A 19,725-nucleotide genomic window follows, 5' to 3' on the forward strand; every position below is an offset into this window, starting at 1 on the left:
TAAAATCAGCCGAGCGATGCGGGACCCGCGAAGCGGGTTCCACGAGAAGTGGTGCTGGTCCTGAGTCAATAACGGCAACAACAAGGGTCTCTGAAGGCGTCCCACGAAGCAGCGGCAGGCAAGGTCCTTTAAAAGAGTGAGGGTGGGGCGGGGTGGTCAGGGAGAGCAGGCCCGGTGTCTCGGCCTCAGGGTTACCGGGACTCCTGGGAAAGCGAATCCCGGTTCCAACGCTCGCAGCCCTGCAGCCCTGTCACTCACCCAGCAGGGGCCAAACACGGGTAAAATCAGCTGAGCGATGCGGGACCCGCGAAGCGCGTTCCGTGAGAAGTGGTGCTGGTCCTGAGTCAATAACGGCAACAACAAGGGTCTCTGAAGGCGTCCCCTGGAGCAGTAATACCCTCTTGGGCCATATCATGAACTGAACTGCTCCCTCACACAGTACACAGTGGTTTTCTTGAATACTCTGTCTACGGTGTATATGTTTTACTCAAAATGTCTATGAATTAGAACATTAACTGCGGACAGCACTGCTTGTAATCAGAGAGAGGTAACCAAAAACAGCACTGCATGCACTCACTCAGAGAAATAGAGAAATAAATGTGCTTTGAACAATGCCTTGCCAGAAAACCAGTTGCACATAATATAACCCTCAGTGTTTCCAAACTGTACTGTATGCAGTGCAGATATTACCTGATGCATGCGCCCTCTGTGATTTGCTGTCTCACTTTTTGTTTTGAATTATGTTCCTAACTGTTACAATGCTGTTCAACTGTTATAAAAAGTATTGTAAAGCGTCTGATATCCTTCGGGATCACGTTCGCGCTATATAAAACTTTATAATTAAATAAACTAAATGATTTTCAGAGATTATATATGTGCCACAAGTACAGCACTATTGGTAAAAAACACAAATGGACAGATCCCCATTTGCGCACTGAATGGCATCATGATTCAGCATATATTTAGATTGTTGTATGCAGAATGCACCACTTTTTGCCTCTGCATGGTGAATATACTGTGACCTAATTCTTACGTTTAGGGGTTTGCCTAGTGTATTGGCAGTGGAAAATCATTAAGCTCATGTGATTATGCATTGTTTGTCAGTGTAAGTACCAAGGAGATGACTACAGCTCCTACTGTTTAGATGATTTAAGTTAGGGTCAATCTGCCCTATTTGTAGTTGGGCTGGCAGAAGACATCCTTTGCCCAACCAACACTGTTCAGATGGCAGTACAAGTGTTAGTACAAGTGTTGTCATCTATCTTAGATGCGTATCAGTTGTCTGTGTTACTACCAACGTGGACCAGGAACCAAAAGCAGTCCTGGCAAAATGTTCAAAACAGCCCACTAACATTCCTCTGGTGCCAAAATCCCTTTTCCATTCAACCACACTCTCTCTCCCACTCTATTTCTTTTCTCTATCCCACCTTCTCCCCTTCTGTTCTCTTTGTCTCATCTCCATTGATATGACCCACCTCTCTCTCTCTCTCTCTCACTCTCTCTCTCACTAAGGGGCTCATTTTGATGTCGTGACATTCGCCACCTCGATCCGGCAATGGCGACCGTCATGACATCGTAACGAGTGAAACCCCACCGCCATATTACAATGGTGGGGGGTTTCGCGGCAGATGCAAAGTGCGCCCGCAGCTTTTCCTCCGGTCGACAATCATTCCAATTGCCGGCCGGGCGGAATTGGCCCCTAATATGGTGGCGGTACCTAGCAGGCACCGCCATCCATTTTAGGATAGTGTGGGGGTGCACTTAGAGGGTACCCACCGTACACCCTCCATTTGCATACACAAAGTGGCAGGCAGCGCACAGTGCCTGCCGCTTTGTGCATGCAAATGCACAAAATGTCATTTTAGCGGGTGCTGCTCTATGCAGCACCCGCCGCAATGTCAAATATGCAGGATGTGACCACCAGGGTGGCGGGCACATCCTAATCAGGGCTGCGGCACTGCCGCATGTCTGTCGGCTGGTCCCGTTTCCACTGCGATGGCGGGTGGACTAAAGTCCACCCGCCATCCTAATAAGACCCCAAGTCTCTTTTTCTTTCCCTTGCACGTCTCATATGCTTGAGCAATGGACCATGGAGAGCTGTGAAAAGTGACAGTGACTCCAGCCAGAGCAGTGAGTCTTCGAAAACTGTTCTTCAATGGCTCCAACCCCCTGGCAAATGCCTAATGAGATAAATGGCTAATCCAGCTCTTTTTCTACAGAAGAACTTACTGGTAAAATAAATCGGCAGGAACGAATAGTGTCATTGTAACCCATCCACCGCTGGAAGTCAGGGTATTCTCCTCGTCTTAGAATGTACTGGTAGCCCATATAATTGGGCCGCTCATATAGAACCCATGGTCCGCTTTCCACACGGATGGAGTTGCACCGACTGAAGTAGGAGGAAAGGTCTGAAGAGTCAGTGCTGCACTCATAAGAGCGTCCCTGAAAGTTTCGATCCTCATAGAAGATAATCTGCAGTATAAAAAGGAAATGTGTAAGTGAGCTCATTGATTTTATACACCTATTAGCAAGGTATATATGTATACACTGTGGGCTTTTTTCAAAGACTGTATTTACAGTACCACTTACTTATTACATAATGCAATTCACAAATGGGTGTACGGAGAAAGATAAGGAGGGGTTTAGGGGTGGACAGACACCCACCTACCAAAGAGTAAGCCCATTGCTATTCACAAACTTTACTTCTAAAGTTGTTACAGTCAACACAGGACACACATCAGTGGTTCATGTATATTAACTCAGACCTGAAGAAAGTTCAGTAGTACAAATGGCCAATCACTTATTTTATATATCTTCACAACTGCTCTCATATTCCAGTACCCTGCAGCAAATGTGTGTGTCTGGGTGAGGAGCACGTCAATCTCACCTCTCTGAACACCCAACTAAGAGAGACATACACTCCGCTGAATTAATGCTGCATTTAATTCACATTTCGTGTGGAAAGCACCATGCAGTACAAAACACCCAATGCATTTGGGCATTAATAACTAATTGGTCACAGGTAAATATCGTTGCCCAGAAAAACAAATAAATACACTTCAATGTGGATAAAATCAAAGAAGGACAATCGTACCAACATTGATCATCTCATATTTCGGCCATCTTGGAGTGTAACAAAGGTATTATGTGTGTAATGTCGAATAGCTTTTTAATCTTGCCTAAATGTAAATAGGCATGGCAAATCCTCATCCAATGGCCTTATACTTGAAAGCTATAATTCATGACTCATGCAAACTGCAATTCCGTGAATGGCCAATATGCAAGAAAAATATAATCAATACATGATAAGTGCATCATCCTTCTTATACCTCCTATTCACAAAAAAAGCTAAGTCAACAAAAGGGCAAATTAAACCTACTTCAAACAACATAAAGCCCAAGGGAACTTGCCCATACTAGAATACGTAATGACGTGTTATCAGACAACATTTGACCTTATACTATCTTAATTATATAGTACAATCAAAATTATCTACACAACACAGTAACATTATTTATTACCAATGCCCAATTCCATATTCAGGACATCATTAACTGAGCAACAACTGAGTACTTGTCTCTCTTGACTGGAAGTGAATTGGAGATATATATATATATATATATATATATATATATATATATATATATATATATATATATATATATATATAAATAATTTAACTTTTAAAGTACATAAATAAATAAAAAATATTTTATGATAACATATTTCAATAACATTTTAGATAAAAAATAATTACAACTTAAATGTACTAATAATTACAATGATCTTAATGGTTTATATACATATTTTGTGTAATTTTCATTTCGTGCAAAATAAATATAAAGTAATCTATTGACAAATGGTAAATTGATATATGAGTAGATCTACACAAGTCTATGAGATTTTGGATGTCAGCGCAAGCTAAAATAGCCTTATCAATGAATTGGGTTGGGTAAAGAAGATAGAGAACCAGCTGTGTGATATGGCTAATATATTATAAATTCATAATTACAATGTTGAATACCCCTTAGCCTCCTCAAAAAGGGAATTGTCTGAATTTGTTTTGATGATTGGGAGAGAAAGACATTTCCGATACCTGAGGCAAAAGCAAGCAACAGTAGATCTGTGTGGATCATGGGAAATTAATTCTTCCTTCCAGTATTTATATGCCCTTTCTAATCATCTAATGTGGAACAAAATCAAATGTTTAGACTAGGATGCCATCCTCTCTGGAGCATCTTCCTTTAGGAAGTAAGATGGGCTGGGTGGATATGGATTGAAGATACAGTGTACAATGGCTCATATTGTATTAGATTGTTTTTATTTTTTAATGTGTGCTGCAAAATCCTAAACCATTAAAAAATATATATAATATAATATAAGGATCTGTGGCAATACAATTCCTATTTATTTATGCAATATATGGATGTAACCAGTGCGATGGCAAGATTTGTATTGGTTTTCAATGATTTTGTACTCTGATCATGTATATTTTCAGTATTTTAATTATCTATTATTTTAGTCTATTGTACATTTTAATGGGTCTTTTTAAAATTGATATTGTAGTGTTTAAGAGACATTTCTCAAACAAACTTAAGTTTTTGTCCTTAAACGGGACATTAACAAAAGTACATTTACTCGTAAACTTAGGGGCTGATTACGATGTGGGGTGGACAATACCGTCTTGTAAACGGGACCAACCAATGTCCGGTCAGCGTCCTTATCACCTGATTTGGATGCGACGTTGGATATTTGGTTGCATTCGAACATTCGAGCACGTGTTACGGCCGGAAACCAAGCATAGTACATGCTCCTATAGGGAAACCAAAGGCCACGCACACAAGGGTGCCCTTCTAGGGGCCCGCAAACATGCTTTCCGATGAAGACCGGCATGGAAATCCTGCCTGAAATCATGTATCTTAATCCCAAGGGCGAAATGACCGCTCTTTGCGATTACAGGCCGGCATCCGACTGGCCGATGAGCTCCTTGAATGACCGACGAGTTTTCATAATTAGCTGGTTGGAATTGAAACCGATGATGATGGCCGGAAAGCCTCTGACGTTTGGTCAGAGCTTTCCGACAGCAATCGTAATAAGCCCCTTTGTAGTTAATGTACAGCTTTTGTCTGTTTACCATTTCGGAGTATAAATTTACTACAAGGTGCAGACTTAAATGTCTCTTGCCCCTGTATGTGTGCTTTAAGCAATTTGGGCCAGTAAAGTCAGGTTGAAGTTGATATTCCTTATTTACAATATCTGATGTCTGTGATGTGCTTTCTTGCACTGCAGCTTGAGGGCTATGCTATTTGACAGTTACTTCATTTCTATTGTTAACGTGCTTCGGAATATAGAGGGCAAGTTAGTGTATTTGCCTTCGATTTATTTTCTATGGTGTGATACTACTGTTAAATGTATCTTCTTTTTACGTGAAATAGGGAATAGTGTCCCAATCATGATGGACTGCAAAATATGGGTGTAAATTGTGCACCTGCCACTTTACATTAGTGCATACTGCACAAAATAAAAGGTGCTTAATTTACTTCCGATTCCAAGTTTCACTCATCGGAATGAGGAAAGAGCACATATAGATCATGTTATTTAGTTGACTTTCCGGATTAGCAGGCGTTGCCCACACACGTAGCTGCTAGCAGGACAGCTCTCACCCTCCCCCTGTCCACTTCCTTTCTCACTGAGACGCTGCTGAGATGCTCTGGAGGAACGAGATACGGAACCATGGCAGCCCAGGCACGGATAGATGTGCCAATTCCCTGTGGTTGGCTCGAGCAAGGGCAGTGCTGAAGTGGGAAAAGATACCCGCTATTCCTGGACTTTGAAAACGGTTCTGGCGGCCGGTCTGAAGCGGTAACAGCACTTGAATCGTGGATCCTGCAACCACTCTATGTTTTATATGGTGGAAAACACCCTGCAGAGCTCAGGGGCTGAATTAGGGGAGGCTACGGCTGCGTTTCACATGCCCCTGCTGAGGAGGCTTCTTATTGTAAGGTTTGTGAGGGGCGCTAGGCCCTCATTATGCTGTGTGAATAATTGGACACGGACACCAGAGTGAGGGTTAGGTAATGGGCCCTGAGCACGTGCGCTCAGCCCCTTTTATTGGCCAGGGTCATCTGACCAATGACGCCTGGTGGTGGGTGGGTGTTAGGTGTGCTGTTACAATAGAACTGAGACACTAGACCGTGTCTTACGTTACTACATCTATTAATAAATTCAGGAGGAGGATGACTTTCAGCTGCCTCCTCCTGCTTTGGCTTGTTTTCCTGAGGGGGTGAGATATCAGAATGTGCACAACCAATCTGAAACAGCGAAGAAAGATGATAGTGAAATGCCAGACAACCCCTTCACCAGCTCCCAGGTCGATAAGCATGCCCCCCAAAAACACCCAACACAGGTTGGAGCTTAAAACTAATGCTCTTTTTTTGTCAGACAGGCAAGCTTGATGACCCCTGAGACACTGAGAGAACGCCTGAGATAGAGAATAATAAAGATTTCTCTGACCCTTTGTTGGACCTGCAGCTGGATACAACCCCGTTGAATCCGAGGCCAAGTTCTAAAAAGAACAGAGCTGCAGGAGGCAAACACTGGTACACGCATGAGCCCCAGCCCTCCTAAACAATACCTTCTCTTACAATAATATTAGAAGCAACAGAACCCAGCCCCGTCTGTACCAGACAAGGCTACGCTCACTAGAGAACTGGCTAGGTCTCAGCCTTTTTGCACAACGACAAGAAAATATTCAGCCGGGGCTGTCTCTAAATACCTCCAATGGCCCTCTATCTCCTCAGGGCATTTACCTGCTAGCTAGGACTTCACAGGTTTCAGTCAGTGAAAATGAAGAGAGGGATGAAACATTAAGCCCGAAGCTGTTACCAAGAAGGATTCCGGAAGATGGAGAGTTGTTGATCCAAAATATGCTGGCTACCATACTGGGCGAAATTGGGGATCTTAAATAGTCCCAGGCTCTAGAGATTGGTTCACTGCATGAACGGCTGTTCAAGTTGGAGGAAAGTATATCCAATACACCAAAAAGAATTGGTGAGGCAGAGAGTCGCATCTCAGAATTGGAGGACAAACAAGAACCAGATAGAGCTGAAGCTCCAGGATTTTGAGAACTACAATAGGTACTCAAACGTTCGCCTAGTGGGAATACCGGAAGGGTGCGCAGATGCTCACGTATCGAAATGGGTGGCATTGTTACTGAAAAAAGAAATACCAGAGCTAGAAGGGGACCTAACAATTACAAGAGCTGACACACGCCCCACGCAGAGACAGTCAAATGCAAGATTCCCTTGGACTATATTATTGAACTTCGTGGACTACCGTGTTAAGAAAAGAATACTGAGTACTGCTATAGCTAAGAGGTCCTTCTCTACTTTGGAAATCCCACAGTTTAAGATATTATCAGACATGTTGGTGGCAACAGCCCGGCGTAGAAAAGAGTTTGATAAAAGTATCCATTTATTCAAAGAGAGATGGGCTCAGGAATCGCTAGTACAATCAAAACTTAAAATGTTAGCCAAAGGACACTTTCACATATTTACTGATATTCAGGATGCTCAATTGATGTTATCGAATTTGTCTGCAGTGGAAAAGTGTGGTTAGCTCACAGTGCTGCAATTTACTTATTTAGTCTCATAGTAACACATTGCTGAAGGCTGGAGGGGAGTGGAGGGGTGCCTAGGGCACTAGTCGTCGATGGGGGAGCTGGAGTGCGCAAAGGATGCAATACAATGGCATCCAGTGTTAGAAGGGGAAGAGGGAATAGTTTGTGATTCCATCTTACAGGGAGGGCACAAAGAGTTTGAGGTGTTTAGGGTGGTGGGGTGAGGCAAAACATAAAAGGAGAGTTCAAATCTAAGTGCTTAACAATTTCAGGGGCTGTATCAAATGTACTATATAGGTCATATCATCTGTTGTCATAAGAAACTAAAAATAGAAAGCATGGGGGAGAATAGAAATTGCACAGGACACTCTATCTTTAACAGAACACTAGATGCACTTTAATACCTGCTAAATGCTTGTGTTACTTTACGTCCAAGTCAAGTCAAGAAATACTTTATTCGGTTCAATTTTCAGAAACCATAAAAGTACAAGACACACTTAAAAAACGGTCCAAAGGTCGCAATACATCATTAAAAAGAGATTACATTTTACAATTTAAAAAGAGGCAAGCGATGATAAAAACATTACAGAATAAAAAACTAGATTCAGTTATACAATAAGCAAAATTAGTAGTGGGTATTCTACGTCCAATTGATCTTTTTACCCAATCTCACTGCAATAGATAAAAATTTGGCCACATTGTAGATTTCCCAGATATTAGTTAACATCTGAAGATATAAAATAGCTGGTTTTACCTGCCTAAACCCTCTCCCCTTTAACAGGGGGATGATAAATTTTTTCCTGATGTCTTTAAAGTAGGTACAAAAGAACAGGTAATGGGCAGTATCCATGATGGAGTAGCCATCGCAATTACATATATTCAAATCCAGATCCCTGGTCCAGCCATGACGGCCAGAAATTAACAAATGGACTTTGTTCAATCGAAACTTAGTGAGAAGGTACCTATGACTTGGATTATTAACAACCTTCAAGTAAAGTTCCGGTTCATGGTCTGAGGAGACAATCAATTGATGAGACCTAACAGAGGGTTTTATCAACTCCCTGTTTTCCCTGTCCATTCCACTGTACAACAAAAAAGTGTTTTTTGTCCACTTCAAATCAGACTTCACAAGGGCTGATGGGTTGTGGAACAGTTCAGGCCTTCCCAGCTTCACACACAACTGTTCAACATATTTTAGCCAGGGAATCATGTACCAATGATCTAATTTTAGGCAGTCCTTCAGGATTTCATGATTAACTACAAGCTCTGGGTTGAGCCACACAGATATCCATTTCAACAGAGGGGCCATAGAAACTTGGTCTTCCAAAAAATCCACCCCACATTCCTGATGTACAATGAAGCTGGCCGTGGATTTTGGCAAGGAAAGAATGGATTTAAAAAAATTATCTTCGACCACTTGAAGAAATTTGACAGGCTTAATACCCCACAGGTCAGCACCATACATAGCAATGGCTATACATTTAGCAGCGTACACTTTTAAAACTGCCTCTATGGGCTTCACCCCAAGTTTACGTGAGAAACCAAGGACTGCGGATATGGATCGTGCCAAAACCTTTTTTTTCTCCAGCAATTGGGGGTGCCATGTAGAACGGTCATCAAAGACAACACCCAAATAGGCGAATCTGGAAACCCTTGATAACTTGTGGCCATTACAGTGTAAAATCATGACGTTTTTTTTGGCCTTTGCATGGTGACCTACCACCATTACATGGGATTTGCCAAAGTTGATACCTAAATCCAGTTTTGTCATAAAACTATAAAAAGAGTTTAACAGGCTTTGCAGACCCACTGCAGTTCTAGCTATAAGAGCAGCATCGTCTGCATACAATAATGCAGGCAATGTGTATTTCCCTGCCCTAGGTATATCTTTACATGCTGTGCCCAGTGTTCCACCCAGGTCGTTAATATATAGTGTGAAGAGCAGGGGAGCAAGAATACAGCCCTGCCTTACACCGTTGGTAATACTAATTTTCCCTGTACAGTTCCCTTTTCTGTCATAGCGAACTGTAGCGGTAAGGTCCTTATGGAGGTCGGCTAGAAAATACACAATATTTGGGTCAATTCCTATACTAAGGAGTTTGCCCCACAACTTGGATCTGTTAACTCAGTCAAATGCCGAGGACAGATCCATAAAGGCAATGTACAGGGATCCCTGCTTTGCTTTAGTGTATTTTCCTATCAGCAATTGAAGGTTTAAGCTCTGATCGATGGTACTCCGTCCCTTTCTAAAACCATACTGAAGGGGGGAGAGGATGTTAGTCTCCTCTAACCATTCAGTAAGTTTGCTGAGAACCACCCTTCCTATGACCTTAACCGCAGAATCAATTAGGGATATAGGGCGATAATTTCCAGGTTCTCCCCTGTCTCCTTTTTTAAAAATAGGGACAATTACAGATTGGGTCCATGATTCTGGGATGCCTGCTTTAAAAATGCTGTTGAAAACTCTAGCTAAGATTTTGGACCAGAATAAAATATCCACTTTAAAAAGATCAGCGGGAACCCCATCCGGCCCGGGGGCTTTATTACTAGTCATTTTTTCAATGGCTACGGCCACCTCATCCTCATCCACCGTTAGGCTATAGGGGAGTTGGTATAAACTAGTCGTGTCCTCAGCCCCAGGGGTTACCTGTTCATAAACAGATTTAAAGTGCAAGTGCCATTTCTCTTCTTGGATGCCACAATCCAGTTCATTATTGCTTGAGTTCGAGAAGAATGGTTGATTGACCACGGCCCAGAATTTGGCGCTACTTTTCAGAACATCAGTTGAGGTTAGGTCGGCCCAAGCGTCCTCTCTGATCTCACGCCGCCTTTTCTCAATGGTGGTCTTGTATACTTTCCTGAGGGTAGCCACGAGTTTTCTGTCTACTGGTTTGGATTTTAAGGCTATTTTTAACTTATGATTGGCAGCGGAACATTTGTTGTCAAACCAGCCTACCTTTCCTTGAGTTTTCCTTTTACACTGTTGTGTCAGGTGGGACACGATATCGGCGCAGACCCTATTATACGCCTCTATTACCTCTGTGTCTCCCACCTGATCATTCAAGCAAAGTTTAAAGGCCTCCTGACTACTTATATACAAATTACCAAAAAAGTCCTCAGGAATTATTTTACACCATTTAATTCTACGGGCCTGGTCAGTTAGTCGTAAATCACATTTATCAACTAGACTCAAGCTGCTTTCCTTATTGTCAAATACATTCTTAATTTTTGGTACAACCAGATTGTGGTCACTAAAATGGGACCTTACAACATTGTAACAAATAATATTACTGCCATGACTGCTACTCAAAAAAATATAATCAATGATGGACCCACTGCCATGACCCGTGAAAGTTGGAATGCCCTCTTCCCCCCCAAGTGGCAACGTTAGTCCATTTTCAGCTAGCAGGGATTCTAAAAATGTTCCCTGCTCTGAATGTTCAAAATGGATATTTTCTTCAACTGGGGGGCCAAATAAAATATTAGGGGGACATTTTTCCTGGCAACAATGGACATTAAAATCTCCCAGTAGAATGACAATACAGTCAGGATCCATAGACTCCTTGAAGTTGGCTAAGAAAGAATTTAACCTCGACAGGTTGTCAACTGGATGTTCTCTATCAAAGGAGTTATAGAAATTCACTAACAGTACAGCGTTAAAGCCCCTGTGTGTGATTAAAACTGCAAGACAGTAGGGACTGCCAGTAGGAATTTCAATATAGGTGCCTGAGATTTATGCAGATATCAAAGTGACCAGACCACCTCTGGCCCGCCCTCGCTTTGAATTAACAGCTGGAAGAAAAAAGGTGGTAAAACCGTCCAATGTGAGTAAATTTTCAGTGGCCCACGTTTCCTGCATGACGATTATATCCATTGAGCCTATGAGATCTCTCCAATGAGGGTCGTCAATTTTATTCCTAAGGCCCGCAATATTCCATGTGGCCAGTGCGATCCCCCGCCTGCCCCTTTCATTCCCATCTGTCGTACACGATGCTGTCCCTCCCTCAGTACCCTGGCCTATAGTTAACGTTGGATCAGTATTTAACTCAGAGTTTAGTTCTTGTACAGGCTGACTGCTCTGTGGAAGAGTGTAAGGGGCATTTTGAAGTTGTTTAATGGGTGAGCCCAGTGTATGTCAATCTACCCAATCGGTGAATGACGGGTAATCATAGTGATTGAACGTTGGAACATTATAGTAGTTTTCTTGCCCATTCACATGGTGATAATCATAATGTGGGTGGTTATTTTGGGGCCCTGGAGCAAACCCAGCCTGGAGAGGTCTGTCCCTTCTTCTCCTAACCAGATTCCATCCGTCCTCACCGCCCTCATCCCAGCCGTGGGGTTGAACCTCCCATTGGGGGATTGAACTTCTGTCTAGTTTTATGTTCATGGGGGCCCTTTAACCAACTCCATCTTCTATCGGATTGATTCCCCTGAGCATAGAAGTAAGAGAGAGGCCTGGCAGTGACCGTGCTCGCCTGGTAGTGCGGTGTGCCGGCACAGATATGCTTTACTACCTGTGGGTTCTCAATGGTGACCACAACGCAGTCACCTTGTAAATTTTTCCTGTTGCCTCCAACCCAGGGAGTTCTCTCCACCAATAAGATGTTACTGGGCATGCCGGGCGATAGCGGGTGATTTTTGGACAGCCACTGACATACCTTATTTTTTAGGGTTTGGTAGGACTCTGTTTCAGTGGGTGCAAGTTCAGTAACCCCGGTTAAGATCACAACGTAGGGGCATGCATCCGGGGGAAGGTGGATGTTTCTCCGTAGTTCTCTCTTTTCTTTTGGGGCCTGGTCTAGTTTAGGGGTCGGGGGTGTGGGATCTTTAAACTTGACCTGAGACGGTACCTTAGGTTTAGCAGGTATCAGTTTTGGGTCAGGGGTTTTCAAAATAGTGCCTCCTGAATTAATGGTGTTAGTGGGATTACTGGGCACGTTTTTGATGATAGGGACATTTTTGTCTACAGTGGAAGGCTTACTCATAACCTTATTTACGTGGGGCATCTTATTATCCAAACAGAAACTGGGAGCACTTATGTCTTTATGAATGTTTTTTAAAATAGTTTCTAAGCAACGTAACCTAACTTCAATGGGTTCAAGGAGGGTTTTTAACATTTCAAAGATGTTGTTATTTGCCATGTTTAAGCTGTTCCTGTCCTCGTTGCTTCTGACATGATTATCTACTTCACCACTTAATTCCAAAATTTCCACTAAACTGCTGCCTATAACAGTATCATCTGGTAAGCTTAGAGATAGGCCCGCGTTGGCTTGGTGAGCTCCATCAGAATCAGTAATATGAGCAACCAGAGTGCTATTCGTATTTATTGTGTTTAGAGGCACCAGATCTAGGGTAGTTTGGACGAGGTTATGAGTAGTTTGTGCTTTTTTCCCTTTAAGTGTAACGGGTTTGGCCTTTTGTTTGGGAATTGCCCCCTCTTTCATGCCCCTTTGAAGTGCATAAACATTAGAGGCACTATCAGACTCGTTTTCGGATAAACCACTCTCTACTAACAGAGCGAGATTAGGTGTTGCCTCCAAGCTTTCTTGAGAGCTTAAAACATCGTGGCCCCCCTCATTATGTACAATAGCAAGGGTATTTGAACCTATTTCGGCATGTGGGGAGCAAGCTTGGGCGATAAGGCCTAAGGAAGATCTCCTGGCCATAGCCAAATCTTGAGACACCCTTCTGTCCATTAAAATAATCCCTTCATCTATTAGGGCATGAGTCCGCACAATAAAATCGTCAAGGGTACCAGTTAGTTTTTTGGCTCCAGCAGCTGCCATGCTTCTGGTCTCTCGACAGTTCATAACCGACTCCAGTATAATGGCAGTGGGGGATAGCTTATACTTTACGTATATTTGATGCACTTTTGATTTATATGAGCCATATTCTAGCTGCTACTAATCCTGAACGGATAGTATACAGTTATTATAGGAAGCAATGCACACTGCACTCACCAGTTATCTGTTATATTATCTGTTTACATTAGTACGAGTCACATTAGTCATTTTAGGTAAAGAGGTTCTGAAAGTAATCTCTTTTAATACTAATGGACTAAACAATAAAGGAAAGGCCCAGGCAGTAGAAAGCTGTCAGAGAAGCCACAGCCCTGATATCATACTCCTGCAGGAAACTCATTTTAAGAACACAAGCAAGGCGAGTTGGATTTTTCAACAATGGGCTGTTTTTTATTGTCTATCTCACGCCAGCTGCGAACAGAAGGAGGTATTGATTTACATAGGAAAACATGTATCATTCGAGGTGAAAACCACACAGGCAGATTCGTGGTGGAGTTGGGCCTTTGTAAATGGGAGTTTCAATCAATTTAATTTTACCATAGCAACAAATTACGCACCGGTCTTAGACAACCCGCTCCCTTTGCTCCAGCTCAAACAGGTTTTAACCAATATCTCTGGTTCCATCATATTGGGTGGAGACTTTAATTTTCTCCAAGAGCCCCTAATCGATTCCTCCACTAAAGCTCGAAAACAAAAGAAGCCACAGATGGCTATTGCTGTAGCTAATTGCAAAAGAGATTTAGTTCTGATAGATCCATAGCGCTCTCTGTTCCCTAGGAAAGAAGCTTTTTCATGTTTTTCAGCAAAATATAATAGATCTAGAATAGACTACTTCTGGATCTCACGTGGTCTGAAAATGATCTCTTATGAGCATAGATCAAAAAAAGCTTTTTCAGATCATTTAGAGAGAGAGGAATGGTGTACAGAGGTAACAAATGACATTGATAGTTGTTTTGTAACCCCTTCTCGGAGCCGCTAATTCTGCCGTGGCGTGAGGGAGCTAGGGGGTGGGCGTGGCGCTTCAGTGCTCGTGACGGATCCACGCCGTCATGAGTCACGGGCGGCGTGTGCTCATGATGGCGTGGTGCTGTCATGGCCCCTCCCGCTCATTAATTCACCCGCACAGGCGGGGAAATAGCGCTGCGTCAGCGACATGACAGCTCCATTCCATCATGAGCACACGCCTACAGTGACTCATGATGGTGTGGAGCCATCATGAGCATCCAAGGGGTTAATAATGCAATGCCTGAGTAAGCATTGTTGGGATGCCTTTAAGGTGGTATTACTGGATTTTATCACATCGAAAGAATCCAACAGCAGATGAGTAAAAGGGAAATAAGATCCGAGCTCAAATTTAGGCTTGAGCAAGCACTTAGAGACCATGCCATAAATAGGAATTTAATTACAAAAAGAAACTTCCCCAGGCAAAGTTGGATATGCAGGAATATTACTATCTGCAGGGTAACATTGCTAACACTGCCTACCTCCAGAGTGTATATGAGGAGAGTGAATACACAGGGAGATTACTGGTGTGGCAGGCAAAGGATAGACAAACTCAAAATAGAATACTTTCACTGATGGATATGGATTCTAACACACAGATAATGAGTTCCTTGGAGATTTGGAGGTCCTTTTTAAGTAATTATGAGAAAATCTATCAGACAGATCCCCAAATAACAGCAGATCACATTATAAGGTTCTTAGATAAACTGCCATTTCCATCCCTATCCAGAGAGTAAAGCGAAATGGTAGCGGCTGAGTTCTCTCTTGAGGAGATGGATACAGTAGTAAAGTCAATGGCTAATAGCAAAACAGCTGGGGAGAATGGACTACCGGTAGAAATATATAAGGTTAGCCCCAATTTCTTTAAATATGCCACTGCTAATGCTTTCCAACCACATAGTAAAAGGAGGAGAGCCTCCAGCATCCTTCCACACCTCTGTGGTAGTTAGTATTTTAAAAAAAGACAAAAATAAGCCTTTTTGACATCGATTACAACATCTTTACAAAGCTACTTACCAATAGGCTCAATAAGATCATGGGATCAAGGTGGTTTTGTTGCAGGCAGGCAGCTCTCTTCAAATACAAAGTTTTTAATAGAAGCTTTGGACTATTTTACCCAGAACAAAATAGAGGCACAGGTGTTATTTTTTAGACGCTGAAAAAGATTTTGATTTGATATCCTGAAAATGTATTTTTTTAATTCTTGGAAGATTTGGGTTCTTGGAAAAATTCATACGTATAGTGAAACACCTATCGAGGACTCTTCAGCGCAAATAATTATTAATTCTAGAAATATAGGTAGCTGTAGAATAAATAGGGGGACAAGGCAGGGATGTTCTCTAGCCCCAATTTTGTTCGCTTTATTAATAAAACCTATGGCAATAGCTATTAGACAAAAAGCACTACAAACAGCACCTTTGCAAGGCATGTCCAACATAAAATTATACGTTAATGTTATTGTTCTATTTCTATTTCTCAGGCTGGGGGAGAGTATTCAAAAGGAAATTTTAGCAATTTTTGCAGAATTTCAAGCACTGGGAGGATGCCAAATAAATAATGCTAAGACGGAAATCTTACTCTGCAACTGTCCAGGTCACACACTAATACCTTATCTCCAGCAACTACATAATTTGAGACCTAGGATATATTTAGGTGTATTTGTGTCAGAAAATGTGAACAAACTATATACATTGAACGGTACACAGACATAATATCGACTCCAAAATATCGTTTGGACATAATATCGACTCCAAAATATCGTTTGGAGAAAATATCGACTGGACAGAATATCGACAGCCAAAATATCGTTTTTAAGGTAAGTGAAGTAATATCGTTTTTAAGGTAAGTGAAGTAATATCGTTTTTATTTTTAGGGTTCAGGGTCAGTTTTGGGTTTTTGGGTAAAGGGGTATTTTTAGGGTTCAGGGTCAGTTTTGGGTTTTTGGGTAAAGGGGTATTTTTAGGGTTCAGGGTCAGTTTTGGGTTTTGGGGTAAAGGGGTATTTTTAGGGTTCAGGGTCAGTTTTCAGTTTTTGGGTAAAGGGGTATTTTTAGGGTTCAGGGTCAGTTTTCAGTTTTTGGGTAAAGGGGTAGTTTTAGGGTTCAGGGTCAGTTTTCAGTTTTTGGGTAAAGGGGTATTTTTAGGGTTCAGGGTCAGTTTTCAGTTTTTGGGTAAAGGGGTATTTTTAGGGTTCAGGGTCAGTTTTCAGTTTTTGGGTATTATTTTAATATATTTTATTACTATATATATATGTTTAATAATTATGAAATAAAAAAATATTTATTTAACTTTCATTAATTATTTAATTATTATAAGTTCATTTAAGTAATTTTAAGTATATTTTAGTAATTAATTATTAATATTAATTTAATTTAACACTGTTTTTAGTAAATATGATATTTTCTACAACTATATTTTTGTAAACGATATTTTGTACTCGATATTTTTGTACTTACCTGTTTGTACATACAAACTCGATATTTTTGCTGTAGATATTTTTTCCTCGATATTTTGGGTAGTCGATATTTTGGTAGTCGATATTCTTTCAGTGATCCACATTGAACTATGTCCCACTAGTCCAGAAATTCAAGCGTTTATATGCTAAATGGATTCAACTCCCAATCTCAATAGTTGGAAGGGTAGCATTAATACGAATGTCTATTTTACCATTATTTAATTTTCTATGCGCAGCAATCTCCTGTGCATTACAAATGTCTTTTTAAAAAAAAGAAATAGATGGTCTATTCTCATCCTTTATATGGCCAACAAGGTATCGAGGCCAGCACAAGTTACTTTAAGTAACCCACATGAGGAGGGAGGGTTAGCCCTTTCAAACTTGAGGGAATACTATAGTGCAAATTTTGCAGATAACACATATACATTTTTTAAACTACAGTAATCCTCCAAGTACAGATAACTTTTTTATAATAAAGAGTCTGAAAGAATACAACATTTTAGATCCTATGAGGCTGGTGAAGAATCCCAAAAAAGTACGCTAAAAGGTCTTCTAGTGGATTTTAAAGCATTAAACTCAACTACTTAAGTATTTTAAAATACCTAAGATAAATGGCCCTGCACGTTCGGCCGACTTTCAGGGTGGGGAGTATAGGCTGATCCAATCTAACATATTAAAGAAATGGGAGGAGAACGCATATACTTATGTGGCAGATTTTCTCAGCTCTGGACAGAGATAGAATGCGGTCTGAGTCATTGTAAAGATATACTTAAATGGCCCTTTATCCAAATAGGCCACCTTTTAGAAAGTATTGATCCGTCCGCATTAAGTGCAAGACCAGAACTCACTGAGGCTCTATTAGAAACAACTAGATGCAGACCAATAAGTAGTTGGGTAACATTTTTATTAAACACTAGACTGTCAAATTGTAAGAAATGTATGAGAAAGAAGGCCTACAGATTTCGAGGATGGTCTGGAATAGAATAAATAAATTCAACACTACATTATTAAGAGGTGCCAATTTCAGGACAATGCAATTCTCCACTACATGACTGTTATATAGGAATCCATCCTTTCTCCATAGAGTATATCCTCAGATAGAGGATAGATGTTTTTGGTGCTTAGAAGCAGTGGGAGGGACATGGACTCACATTGTTTGGGATTTCCAAAAGATTAAGGAATTTTGGGAAGAAATTGAGAAATAATGCAGAATGAAGCTAGGTCATCCACTAGTTAAAGAAAGATATATTGCAACTCTTGGATGTTCCCCAAACATAACGGTATACATTATACAAGAAGATGGGCTTTATATACTTTATATACTGGCGACTAATCCTCCAGAACTGGCGAAGTGAGATCATACTTACTTTTCATTGTTGGCAGGCTAAATTACATACAGTAAGAGCGCTGGAGAGACTATATGCCATAAGGTCGGACTCGTACACTAAGTTTGAGAAACGCTGGAAGTCCATAGGAAGCTAGCCAGTAGATTAGATTAGATAAGTTAAGTTATTATGGGACAAATGTGCAATATGTGTTTTCTATGTGTTTTTACCCTCAGCGATACATCTGGAATACATACTTTATTGTATAGTTATGCTTTGTGGATGAGATGGGCCAATCAAAATCGGGTACTGTAAGCACTTTATTTTTACACAAATAATTGTGTAATAAACTCTCAATAAAAAAAAATATATTTTTAAATATGTAGATCATGTTATTTCATATTCTGGGGTGCACAATCCATACAATTGTCATATTTACACTTGTGAAGGATTTGCATCAGATTTCACCGGCTGCAAACTTTAGGTGCAAATACAATGTGATGACTTTCTGGGACAAACAACGTTTGTGCTTAAAGCAGGGTTACCAGACCCATCATAATTGGTGCCGAAATATTTGATAAACCAGGTTGAATTATTAGCAAGAGGGTCTATTTCTTGTGACAAGTACATGCATAACGGTACCGAGTGCTGCACAAAGCGGTTGTTTTCCAGTATGTACCAAATCTGCCCTGGAGTGAGGTTAATTCAAAATATGTAGTCAAACAGCCCTTTGCCTTCCCCTCGAAACAGCTAATAAGGGTTGAAATCAGTGTTAGCTGTGGCATTGTTGTGCACGTCATTGTACATGTAGCCAGAAGAAACTGGTCTCGAAACCCAGCCTTTTCTTTTGTGGATGCTTCCGACTCCGAATCAAAGAGAGGATGCCTGACATCTGTGTGTCAAAAGGCAGGTTCTTTTATTTCCCTTTTAGTGTATACTTTCTACCCTACCCCTGTTACCTAGACCATTTTATTTAGATATACATAGTCTTGGGTTTGAGGACAGATGGTTCAAGATTAAAAGCGAATCTGTTACCCAAAATGCGAAAGACTAGTACATCAAAACTAAGTTTCAAAACCTCTAACTGTGACAAACATTCTGCAATTCAGGTCTTTAATTAATAAGAGGCTGTCAATTTTCAGTTTGAGATTCTATTCATTGGGCAGCATTGGTTTAATCTTGCCTTGTATTAACAGTACGCCCCTCGGGCAGCACAATACTCGAAAAAAGAAAAACACTGCAGTTTAAAAAAACTATATGTGAAACAGATAATCAGCCTTACCTTCCCCATGTTGGCTTGTGTTACGCAGTCGATGTATTTGCTTGTGCTCTCTGGTAGTAATCCATGTAGCTCTTATATACGTTCACCCGTGAAAACAGTTCAGGAACCCAAACAAAGGATGCTTTTTGTGTGGAATCACAAAAGAATGTATTGCTCTTTCACTCTCCATTTAGCTGTCCTTTTCGTTGTGAGTTTTTTCCTTTGTGGATTTAGATTGTTAGATTTGCTTACTGGAGGTCA

At 41.1% G+C, this 19,725-nt stretch overlaps 1 protein-coding gene across 1 annotated transcript in view; it reads right to left on the minus strand.

The window, feature by feature from the left end:
* LOC144824596 (gamma-crystallin M2-like) overlaps positions 1-19,521 on the minus strand; it is a 40,124-nt gene extending 20,603 nt beyond the window's left edge. The window contains exons 1-2 of the mRNA XM_078683648.1: positions 19,486-19,521; positions 2,230-2,472 (exon numbers count right to left, since the gene is read on the minus strand). Of these exons, the coding sequence (XP_078539774.1) occupies positions 2,230-2,472; positions 19,486-19,494 (252 nt within the window). The 5' untranslated portion in view covers positions 19,495-19,521. The remainder of the gene's footprint in view (positions 1-2,229; positions 2,473-19,485) is intronic.
* Positions 19,522-19,725: the final 204 nt, after the last annotated feature.

This window comes from Lissotriton helveticus, chromosome 3_1 (genome assembly GCF_964261635.1).
Source record: "Lissotriton helveticus chromosome 3_1, aLisHel1.1, whole genome shotgun sequence".
Classification (NCBI taxonomy): Eukaryota; Metazoa; Chordata; class Amphibia; order Caudata; family Salamandridae; genus Lissotriton; species Lissotriton helveticus.